The 12,537-nt window shown below is 49.1% G+C and overlaps 1 protein-coding gene across 1 annotated transcript in view; it reads left to right on the forward strand.

The window, feature by feature from the left end:
- Positions 1-4,160: 4,160 nt before the first annotated feature.
- LOC144120421 (uncharacterized) overlaps positions 4,161-12,537 on the forward strand; it is a 13,188-nt gene continuing 4,811 nt past the window's right edge. Inside the window, exons 1-2 of the mRNA XM_077652785.1 lie at positions 4,161-4,641; positions 9,120-9,263. Coding sequence (XP_077508911.1) covers positions 4,166-4,641; positions 9,120-9,263 — 620 coding nt within the window. The 5' untranslated portion in view covers positions 4,161-4,165. The remainder of the gene's footprint in view (positions 4,642-9,119; positions 9,264-12,537) is intronic.

Here is a 12,537-nt window from a genome sequence, read left to right on the forward strand (position 1 = left end):
GCTTATAAGTTGTGTCGAACAGTCTGTGCTTGAATGGCGACACGAGGGAAGAGATTTCGCAGGCCTAATTGCGAACTTCGGTGGTTGGTGCCGTGCCCAGTGGTGCCATGCCCAGTGACCAGTATCACACTCCTCTATCCGCACCTTCAATTGATTATACGGTATTTATTGATTCGCATCTAACAAGCTTCAAGGTAAAGGATTTCAAGTATTTTTGAATTAGAATTTAATGTAACGTCATCATCATCATCAGCTGGCTGGGGTATAGCTCTAGTTAACCCTAGTTGTATTGCGAAAGCTTCGTTTCCTCGGCACGTTGTGTACGCAGCGTCTCATTCCAACGCTCTCGAGAACTCAAACCGGTCTCTTCCGCAGTTGAAAAGTCACTCCGGGACGTGGCACAACCTCTCTATTGTGCAGGGCCACGGCTGGGGCCAGCAAGTCTGAAACGTGCGCGATCTGCGCTGCCTCGAACTTAGAGGCGCTTATAAGTTGTGTCGAACAGTCTGTGCTTGAATGGCGACACGAGGGAAGAGATTTCGCAGGCCTAATTGCGAACTTCGGTGGTTGGTGCCGTGCCCAGTGACCAGTATCACACTCCTCTATCCGCACCTTCAATTGATTATCCATAACCATTCCTCTAACCCCTTTCCCGTACCTCTCTCATTTCGTCCTGCATGGTCCCTACCAGCACCGACCACATACTGCTGAGCTGCTCATTACTGCATGAGTCCGGCCGCCAGCAACACTTGGTGTCCCTTGGGCCACCCTCCAATGCTCCTTGTGGACTCTCGCTTAATGAGTCAACCACCCCTGGAAGACTCGGAACTTCAACATGAAGACACCCGGCTCCCGTTGAATCGACCAATTTTTGGCGCCAATAAAGTTTTCTCTCTCTTTTAATGAGTCAAACCATTTTAGGGCCGAGCCCGTAGTATCTAAATCTGACTTTCGGCGTGGATCTAACAATACCGTCAGCTTCGGATCGAGAGAGAGAGTGAAGTTTTATTTACTTCAAGGGACTTCACAATTTCTAAGTAAGACACACATTTTCTATGAGCTACATAAGTTTTTAAAAGCATTTGAAATTTGAAAAGGAAGAAATGAAAATTGGCTTTGAGCAAAAGAAATGCCGCAGTAACTGTCTCACATATGTCGCCGGACACCCGAACCGCGCTTTAAGGAAAGGGTTAAAGGAGCGAGTGAAAGAAGAAAAAAGAGGTGGTCATGTGGGTGACTTCTGAGTAAAAATTGAAAATTATATTTTTGAGGAAAGGAAATGACGCAGTAACTGTCTCACATAAATCCGTGGATACCCGATCCACGCCATAGTAATGGAGTTAGTGAAAGAATAAAGGAAGAAAAAGTGCCGTAGTAGACGGCTTCGGAATTAGTAGTGGTGGTTGTGGTTTATCAAAGTATTTATAAAATGGAAGGATAAGATTTTTGCTAGCCCCGGCATCTGCCATCGATACTGAAGCACCTTTGCTGGGGCAGCAGAAATAAAGGATAGCAGACAGAATAAGAAATGAAATGAAAGTGGCGATTGAGGATAGGAAGAGAGGATATATAGTTAGAGGTAATATACACAATCTATTTACATAATAAGAAATGTGTGCAGGTTTCGATTAGTAATCGGAATAAAAATTCAAAAGTGGTTTTCGAGGAAAGTAAATGGCGCGTTAACTCTCACATTTCGGTGGACGCCCTAACTGCGCCATGAGAGAAGGGATAAAGGAGGGACAAGAAAAGGAAGAAAGAGGTGCCGTAGTGGCCGGCTCCGTAAAATTTCGACCACCTGGGGATCTTTAACGTGCACAGACTGCTGTCGCGGGAGCTTCGCTCGTTGCAGTTGCGACAGGCTAATCAGATTTCCAGGCTGGCTTTTGCGTGAAAGGTGCTCGTAGTGACTGTGAAAAACCTCCTTGTGGTGAAATCTGTGCACTTGGTGACTTGAAGTGAGTGTTACACGTGCCATCCTGCTTTGCGTCCGGCTGCACAAGTAGCAACAGAAAAGACCCCGCTGATAATCATTTTTTCGAATGACCTCACGATGACAGCCACTCGATAAATGGGAGCAGATACTACGGTCAAATTCCGCGAGGGAGAAGGAAGAGAGAGGTCCAGGCACTGGAGGCAGAACTCCTCAGAAGTTGCAGCCAAGGAAATCAAAGAGCACTGGTCGATCACCTTCCTTTGCATCGCCTGGGGTTCGTGTCATCAGCGCGCAGCATGACAGTGCACAGCTGGATGTTTGTACACTAAAACAGTGCTGTCGTTACATCTAATAGTGTAAAGTGCTATAACCGACGAAAAAACGTAGTGAGAAACTAAAGTGCTTGGATCGCATCACACACACAAAACATAACAGTAGAAGCGCTCCTCGTTTATTATCATGTTCTTTTCAACCTTATTGTGCGTACCGTAGTGTCGTGCAGCTATGGGCGTGGCACTGCCTGTCGTTCGGAGGTGTAGCAGACGACGAGCGAAATGTGTAGAAAAGGACGACTACAGCGCTGTTAATGGCAGCGACGCCCACAATGGGCACGCCAACAAGCGTCAGGTGTCGGAAGCTGCGGAACTGGAATTGTGCGCATTGAATCTCGACCGCATTCTTCCTTGTCGAATATTCTTCAGCTTTTAAATATCTTTTGATAGGCTAACAACAACAACAACAACAACAACAACAACAAATCTTTTTTCAGCTTCACTTGAAAACAATAATTTTGTGCTAGCACAAAAAACCACGGCGTACATCGCAATGGTAAACCAGGAACTGCAAGCGTCCCTTCTTTCCTCTGTTTTCGCCTCTTACTTACTAGTACTCTCACAGAAATCTTTGTATACTTTCGATCTGCTTCTCTTGCTCTTCTCCATCTTCATGTTTAAAGCGAAAGCTTTACTGGCCGCAGGTTGAGCAGTTTCGCGTGATTCCTGGAGAGCCGTGCTGCGCATGCGCGAGGAGCAGTGAGGACACATGGCGCATTTCTCTCCCTCGCTCCCTAGTCACAACTGCGCATGCGCCACTAGTAGCACCAAGCCACAGAACGCGCCTTGTCTCAAAATGCAACTTTCGATTTTTACTTTTTTTTATGTTCTTTCCCTCCATCTTTTATTCCTTCCTTCACGACGTGGTTCGGGTGCCCATGGAGATATGTGAGACGGTTACTGCGCATTGCGCGCTCGCCGCGCCATCTGGCATGACGTCACACCGCGCGGCTCGCCGCCGCCGCTGTTTGGTATGACGTCACACCGCGTTCCTCGTCGCTACGCTCGCCTCCGCTCGCTTCGCCAGCTGCTTTGCATGCCTGATAACATGCCCGATTGAAAACGAGAGCTCGCGTGCGCCCCAACCACAGTTGTGTCGCCTTTAATGCTACAACATAGCTAGACAATCAGACTAACGTGGACTTGCAATCAAGATTAACCAAGGCTAATCATGCTGTGCCTTAGCATTCGCTACGTATATCCTGGCATAGCCGAGCTAAGCCACTAAGCCGCGGCGTTCACTGGGTGACCAACCTCCCGCGATCAACCATTAATTTTACCGTCATCTGCAAGGGTAGGCGCGTTGCCTATCAAGTGTGCGGAGCGCACTCAAGGTTACAGGCCAAGCCGTGTCAACTTACCCGATACACAGCAGCTTTCGCTCTCTAACTAGATTCAGCAGAAGTTGCACCGCAGCTCATTTTTTGTTAACCTGGAATGAATGACGTTCTGACTTAAAAAAAAAAGCCTTCTATCGTGGCCAGGCAGAAGCCCGCGGACATCGTCGACACCAAGTTCCGCGAAGTAGACGTGAAATGAATGCCCGCACTGGATTTATTCGCGAGCTAGCCCCCGAAATATTTCGGACATGTTCTCTTGCGCGCGCGCAAAACAAACCGGAAGTAGAAGGAAAAAATGTCTCGAGGTCTCCCTACTCCTCGAGTCTATCCCTCGCCGTGTTTATGTCGATTAAGCCCGAAGATATCATCATCATCATCATCTCGAGTCGGCTGCTCGAGCTCTCTATGCTCGAGCGGCACGAGACATCGAACGCACGCCATCTTATCTTTACAGCGGTTCCTTCATGACGCACCGCCAAGCTACGTGCGTCGACACTGTCCCTCCCGCCTAGTCGGCTGCTTAACTCCATCAGAGTGGTTCTGGACTCGAACTCGCGATGCAGGACGATCTTAGTCAAGGAACTGACCGCTGCTGTGAGAGCGAGAGCTGCCGGTACATCGCGACTTGTGCCGCGCTTCCATCTGGGCAGACACCGGACGCCGAGCTCGAAAAGCGCTTCGTCAACTCGGGGCCACGCAGGACCAGCACCATCGGAGCAACCTTTGCCGCGCTTCCATCTGGGCAGACACCGGACGCCGAGCTCGAAAAGCGCTTCGTCGCCTCGGAGCCTCGGAGCACCAGTACCATCGGAGCAACCTGTGCCGCACTTCCATCTGGGCAGCCACCGGACGCCGAGCTCGCCAAGCGCTTCGTTGCCTCGTGGCCATGCAGCACCAATGGAAGACAAGACGCCGGTGACGACCACCACCACCTCCGTGGCAAAGGCGAACAGATACTTAAGCTCCGAGAAGCGCCTGCGCAGAAATGCACGCAGCCGGTCACAGCCGTTAGCCTTCCCCCACTACCTGCACGGTGAGTTTGCTTCTATGCCTTCCCTCTCCCGAGTGGCCTTGATGAACTTGCGGGATATTCCTCTGGGCTGCTTCTCGTAACCCTGTATTCATTTCCTACGGTCAGGGCGCGTGTTAAGGTTCAGACGGGCGACATGGAAGTCCCACCAGCTCGTTCAGGCGGACAAGCAGGTCCCACCAGCTCTAGTTCAGAAGTATCCATTTGCCCAAATCTCGATATTCATATTCGCCTGTAGGCGCCATCTTGCCTCTCTGATTGGCTCTCAGGTGTGTGAATCAGTGCCACTGTTTGCGTCACTCGCCGTCATTCACAGACGCTCTTCTCGCGTCGGCGTGAAATTGATGTGGCGTCGAAAATAGATTTTTAGCAGCACTATTTTTGGTGTCCGGCTCGTAATTATTTATGATTGTGATGAGCAAAAGAAGCTACAAGCCGTAGGATGAGAACAAATGAGCTCGACTTGCCAATTTGAGGAAAGCAGCTGCATACTGGAAATGGCCGCTTCCTGTAATTTGAATGGCTGCCATAAACACGAGATACGCTCGTATTATGGAGTGATGTCAAATTGACCTTTCACCATGTATACAATGTGCCGCCAGTAATAATAATTGCTTTTGAGGAAAGGAAATGGTGCAGTATCTGTCTCGTATATCGCTGGACACCTGAACCAAGGCGTAAGGGAAGCAATAAAGGAGGGAGTGAAAGAAGAAAGGAAGAAAGAGGTGCCGTAGTGGAGGGCTCCGGAATAATTTCGACCACCTGCGGATCTTTAACGTGCACTGACATCGCACAGCGCACGGGCGCCTTAGCGTTTTCCCGCCATAAAAACGCAGCCGCCGCGGTCGGGTTCGATCCCGGGAACTGCGGATGGCAAAAATGCAAATGAAAATTGGTTTTGGGGGAAAGGAAAATGGCACACTTTGTCTCACATGTCGGAGGACACCTCAACCGTGGCGTAAGGGAAGGGATAAAGGAGCGAGTGAAAGAAGAAAGGAAGAAAGAGCTGCCGTAGTAGAGGGCTCCGGAATAATTTGGACACAGGGGGATCTTTAACGTGCACTGACATCGCACAGCACACGGGCGCTTTAGCGTTTCGCCTCCATTGAAGGGCAGTCGCTGCAGTCGGGTTCGAACCCAGTAACGATCGGTAGCCGAGCGCCCAAGCCACTGAGCCATCACGGCGGAGTGTCTAATATTAACACTGATTTTTGGGGAAAGGAAAGGGTGCAGTATCGGTCTCATATATCGTAGGACACCTGAACCGCGCCGTAAGGGAAGGGATAAATGAGGGAGTGAAAGAAGAAAGGAAAAAGAGGTGTCGTAGTGGAGGGCTCCGGAATAATTTCGACCACTTGCGGATCTTTAACATGAACTGACATCGAACAGCACACGGGCGCCTTAGCGTTACGCCTCCATCGAAACGCAGCCGCCGCGGTTGGGGTCGAACCCGGGAACTCCGGATCAGTAGCGGAGCGCGCTAACCACTGAGCCACCACGGCGGGCGGTGGGGTGTGTCCAAAATTGGTTTTAGGGGAAACGAAATTTTTACCCGCCGAGGTGGCGCAGTGGTTGTGGCGCTCGGCTACTGATCCGGAGTTCCCGGGTTCGAACCCGACCGCGGCGGCTGGGTTTTAATGGAGGAAAAACGCTAAGGCACCCGTGTGCTGTGCGATGTCAGTGCACGTTAAAGATTCCCAGGTGGTAGAAATTATTCCGGAGCCCTCCACTACGGGACCTCTTCTTTTCTTCTTTCACTCCCTCCTTTATCACTTCTCTTACGGCGCGGTGCGCGTGTCGAACGATATATAAGACGGATACTGCGCCATTTCCTTTGTCCCAAAACCTATTATTATTATTATTATTATTATTATTATTATTATTATTATTATTATTATTATTATTATTATTATTATTATTATTATTATTATTATTATTATTAACGAAATTGCGCAGTATCTGTGACATATAGGCGGAGACCTGAACGGGCCTAAGGAAAGGGATAAAGGAGGGAGTGAAAGAAGAAAGGAAGAAACAGGTGCCGTAGTGGGGTCTCCGGAATAATTTCGACCACCTGGGGATCTTTATTGTGCACTGACATCGCACAGCACATGGGCGCCTTAGCGTCTCGTCTCCATCCCAGCGCAGTCGCCGCGGTTTAGTTCGATATCTAGAGCTGCGAATTCGCCGCCATAATTTCGCCCTGCCGCAATGTACTCAAATCATGCAAAGGAGTGAAAGAAACGCTGATTTACACGGCGTTAGGTCGCCGCAGTGTAACAGGTATTTATGTAATTCCAAAACTAAGCTTATAAAAGTCATGTTTTCATTGCACAATGCAATACAACGGCGTCATTAGGGCACAGCTGAAATGTGCAGCCTTTAGAGGCATAATAGCGAGGGCAGAAATGTGCATCAGCATAAGGGGGCTAGCTGCGCTCTCGTTGCAAACCCATCGCTCGCATCTGTCTTTGCGGTTAATCTGGTGTGGCAATGGCGGCTCCGGCAGTGCGTGTTGCTGAGTTTTGCTGCTTGTTGCACTTATTCGTCGTTTATTAAACCCTTATGATCACTATGATGGTTTATGATCCCGATATAAGACGGGCATTCAGCACGTCAGATACAGTGAAAGAGAGGGAAGAAAGGGCTGCAAAGGGAGACGGAGACCGCAGCGTTCATCCGTGTTTTTCAGACCAATTTGTGATCAGTAATCTGGCGCATCAGCTCGGTTCCTTGCAATGACGCATGCGTGACGTCATTTGATTGTGCTTTTCGACAAGGACAATGACGCTGCATGAACGGAACCATAGCCCTTAGTACTAACGCGGAAAAAAAAATTATTCGTGACTGCTGAGTTTGAAACATCAACAATGGTGCCATGCGCTCACAGTTCCCAAATCCAATATTCCTGGCCAACTAGTGGCCTGTGCGAGAATACCAAGTCAGCCATGCTAACGCGCGCTACTTTATCGTTACTCGTGCAGTTTGAAAGGCTGTCTCAGTTCTCCACTATTCTTGATACCTACAAGAGAAGGACAAAAAAAAACAGAGAAAAGCGGTCGTCGAAGGAGTTTTGCTGTGCCCCATGTAGTGTGCCTTCTCGATGGAAAGTCCTCACAGTACTGTCTTGTTGCATCTCAGGAAGCAAGACGATGCCTCCCGGAGAGCACTAACAACTAAAAACTTGATCACAGGAAAAAAAAAAAAACGTATGCCCCGCCGCGGTGGCTCAGTGGTTAGGGCGCTCGACTACTGATCCGGAGTTGCCGGGTTCGAACCCGACCGCGGCGGCTGCGTTTTTATGGAGGAAAAACGCTAAGGCGCCCGTGTGCTGTGCGATGTCAGTGCACGTTAAAGATCCCCAGGTGGTCGAAATTATTCCGGAGCCCTCCACTACGGCACCTCTCTCTTCCTTTCTTCTTTCACTCCCTCCTTTACCCTTCCCTTACGGCGCGGTTCAGGTGTCCAACGATATATGAGACAGATACTGCGCCATTTCCTTTCCCCCAAAACCAATTATTATAAAAAAACGTCACTGTGGTCATGGTTGCTGATTCGAATCGGTTGACTGGGGACGACTGCTATTTTCCTGGTTGTTATCAACTTACCTTCGGACCACTAGTTTAATGTCGCATAATTGTGGTGTGATCATCATTTCGTATTTTAGACGTGGCGTTACTGACAACTGAACTTGTCGTAGAGCATTATGCGCTGTATCTCCAGCTGTTTTTGTGGCAGTGTAATTGACGCTTGCCCTCGGTGGGTAAGCCATTAGGCTAAGGTTTCAGTGCGCTCGAGCTGCGAAAGTGCCAAGCTCAGCAAAGGCGGACGAGAAAGCGACGATGTAATTGAGGAGAACCAGATATTCATCTTGACTGCTCCACTTGATCCCATAGCAACTCTCGTCGCTGTGATTACGAACACGCCGATAACGAAAGTGCCAGCTGCGTTCGTAAAGCACGGCGCCACGCTGCGCCAACCACGCGGTGATTTTCGCCGCTCTGGTGGCGTCATTGCGCTGATTCTTTTCACTCGCTACCGAATGTCCATCGGTCGTGTATACGTCAAATTATTTATTCCTTACTTTTAGAGTTGCTTCTGATAGTGACAGCAGTTTTTATTTGCTTGATAATTTGCACTTCTAACAAAATCATTTGAGCAGTTAAGGCTCAGCTCTAACCTCTTTTATAAATATGCAGTTGCAATTGTGAGAGCGTATGTGATAACGCAGTAATGCCTGTTAGAGATGCGCTGAACTCTATATACAACTATCGACCAGCACTTCCTTTTCCTTGTTCCTAAACATGAACCCATCGATCAGCAGTCTTTAAAGATCCCAAATTCCGTGTGCACGCCCGCTTTTATCTGTCTGTTTACCCACTTTTAATGTATGCGTGTTTTTTTCTTGGCGTTTGCGAACCGGAATTCATTATGGCTTTCCGTTCACCTGAATTTCGTTCCACTCGTGCTTTCGGGTGCAGCCAACGACGCAACCCTCGCACCGCGTCTGCTGAGGAGCAAGACATTACCTTCCGCTCCACGTATCGTCACGTAAGTCAAGCTGCTGTCGCTCGGAGGGCGTCCGACCGAGGAATACAGTTCTGCTGCCTCGGCCAGCTGGTTGAGTAAGTAGTCTCACTAGCGCCTGGGCACTGCTACAGATTGCGGTTGTCCGCAGCGTCACGGAGAAAACACGCCACGAGGAATTCGTGTTAGCGTTGATGATACGCAGCTGCTGTGTCCGTGCATACACGCATCGTTGAACAATGACGGAGGAAAATGAACGCGTCTTATATACAAGGCGTTCGGGACCCAATGGCAAATAATTCAGCCGTATATCACAGTGGCAGCTGGAACAATTTGGATACTTTAGGCACAGGTATACGGGCGCTGTAACTGTGGACCAGACAGTGACTGCAGATTTGGACTATTAGATACAACTTGGAGAGAAATATTATTAGATCTAAGCTTCGCGGCTTAACGCATTAATTAGTGAAAGCTGATTGGCAGTGGCAGCCGAGCGGTCTGCAGTGGCAGGCCTCTTTTGATGTTTCACACGAGACAGCCCGGTTGGGCGCCTTGGTGGCTCGTGATGGCACCTATACGCTCCGTGCACACTCGGATTTCTGCAGCAGCAGCCGGTAGTTATGAATCAAGCCTATCCCCGTTCACCTAACTATAAAAGTGCACAGCACAGAAGCCAACTACTCAAAAACATTTAGGTTGTGTGGCGAAGCTTTCACTGCAGGCGTGCAAAACTGAAAACGTTTCTAAACGCGGCGAAGCCTGCTACCACGGTGTCAGTGGCTCTGTTGAAATCATGGAGACGTCCGAAGCGCTGCTCCCCAACTTCTGACCAAATTCAATCTCCTGCGACTTCTTTTCGCCTTTTTCCCCTCTCACATATTTCCCAATGTGTAGCATAATTCGCTCAGTGTGCTTTCGAAACGCGGGAACGGTTTTCTTGCAGAATCCTTACAAATCACGCAAATCACCGCAGATTTTCGTGATGCACTGCGCGCTTTGGCTCCATGAGCCTGCGTTTTATGGGTGCTTGAAAGTGTGACACGGCTCGGTTGGCCTTCAAAAAGGCGGGTTTCTTGCGTCGTTTTGTGTGCCTCCTTTCTATTCTGTTGTAAATCTGGTGTACCATCTAGCCCATGCAAGATTTTTAATCGCCACACAATTTGGCCATTTGCAAGCTGCTGAAAATCCGTTCTCGTTCCCGTTTTTTACGTATGTAGCACATTGAGCAAACACCGTTGAAAACTTTCAGGGGCTTTATACGTTTCTCATTGCAAGGATATTTTGCCGAGAGAAGTCTCAGGGCTCTATCGAAGGGCCACTCAAGCGCGCGAACCATTTGAGTAGACCAGTGTGGATACCATGGTTTGAGCGCGGCACGACTGCTCTCTGCGGCGTATTTGACAGCGAAATAAGAAACTAACCAGCAATGATTATTAAGGACTGGCCCCTAAATCTCTTCAATTACTGGTCTTTCATGCCTGACGTCAAGTAAAACGCGCGCACAATACAAATCATTGCCAGCTATCCTCGCCCTGCGGCTGTAGTTGTGAACACGGGCCAGCCATTTCTAGATATTTCTTGTGGGTTCTTCATTCGCTTAGGTATCGAAAGGGTTATGCGCCAGTTTTCTGGGGTGTGATCACGGCTGTCGTGCTGGAGTCGCAATTCCACACATTGGCGGAGGAGGTTGCTTGTCTCAATTCATAATTGCTGAGTGCCAGTAGAGAGGAAGTCGCACCATAATTATGAAAGAAAACGACGGTATAATTAGATTTAAATAAAAGAAAAACAAGCGCATTGGCCAACAGCTTAAGTAGCGCACTTATTCCTTTCGCTGCCAGACGCACATACACATTGAAGCTTGGACGGTCGTTCCCTTAGCAAGTGATGGGTGCGAAAGGCGTTGGTCTCCTTCCTCACTCCACCAATCTTCCAGCGCTTTCCCGCTGAATTCCTCTGGGCTTTCCATGGTGTTTCTATAGATAGGCTTAGCCCGGAACCACAGGCATACAGTGAAAGTTCCGGGCATACAGTGAAAAAGACGACGATCGCTAAGGCGCGATTGGGACAATAGGCGGGTGGAAGGGAGAGTCTTCTACACTGCGAGTGGAAATAAGCATTCGAAGAGTAAGCAGGTTTCTGAGAATCCCTACTGTGACCGAGCGGACGCGCGTGGCCTGTGTTATTCGAAGCGCTAAAGGAACCAGGACACATGCAACCTTTAGGTCAGTGTACGTATACCGCTGTCCGTTCCACGTTTCTTAATGTCCGGTAGGGCGCAAGCGCACCTGCGTTCTTCACAGTATCTGCGCAGATGTCTTAAACTCTCATACTTGCAGTGACTATCGTTCCGTGCGGCCACAAAGTGCTGCATCCGACACTGCGATTGGCGAATGCAGTTCCGTTGTCGAATTAGGGTTGAGTGTCACTGAAGGAGCAGCCGTAATTTCTGAGGGTGCACGCCTTAGTCTGACCCGAGCTATACCTAAGTGTCTTCCCTTTTTGCATGACAACACGCAGGCATCAGAGGTCACTAGCGGCCAATTTGCTGCTTTTAACGCGATTTCTAAGCGACTGTTGTCTTTGTCTCCCTGGTTGATTCACCACCCTCACTCTCTTTTTTCTCGACTACGCAGATGGCTGTACCTGATAGTTCATGGGCGTACTGCGCGAGCTCGGCGTATCCTGCTCCGCTATGGAAAGAGGCGACGACAGTTTCGGTTTCGTTTTTCGATAGTTTTTCGATATTTGTGAATTTGATGTAGTTGTAGATTGTGTTTGAAAATATTAAATCTAAAGAACGCATCAGTCGTCTCATCATTCCTTCAATAACATATAAGCACTCTTTGAGCTCTTATCTACGGGGGGAATGTTCACCCGTCAAAATGGGTTCAAAGTGCAGATATAACTGAATTTTAATAAGAATTATAGGATAGCGCATTGGGTTAATTCCCCACATATGCAGAAGGTCATTCTCTACATTCATAGATCTATGGGATTCCTCATGCTCCTCCTTGGACTGTGGTGCAGCGGTTGAGCGATGCGTAACTGCCCTGCGATGGCAGGTGTTCCAAGCGGCGGGCCTCGTGTGCGCCCCAGGTTGATATTCGCGAACGACCAATCATCAATTTAACTGCCAGCTGCCACGATGGCCAGTTTTCTCACTATCCCGTGCCCAACTTGTGACGGCAGTGCAAGGTCACGTGAGCTAGTTGGCCTACCTGAATCCCGGGTCGCTCTCTGGGCACCACCTGCAAGAGTCGTGCTCGTGATTATTCGCCCACAACGCCGACTACGACGCCGACTGCGCCGACAACAGACTTTCTGAACAATGGGCCTTCAACGCTTACGCGTCATTACTTCGAGAGGCTA

The sequence above is a fragment of the Amblyomma americanum genome, chromosome 1, assembly GCF_052857255.1.
Source record: "Amblyomma americanum isolate KBUSLIRL-KWMA chromosome 1, ASM5285725v1, whole genome shotgun sequence".
NCBI classification, from domain to species: domain Eukaryota; kingdom Metazoa; phylum Arthropoda; class Arachnida; order Ixodida; family Ixodidae; genus Amblyomma; species Amblyomma americanum.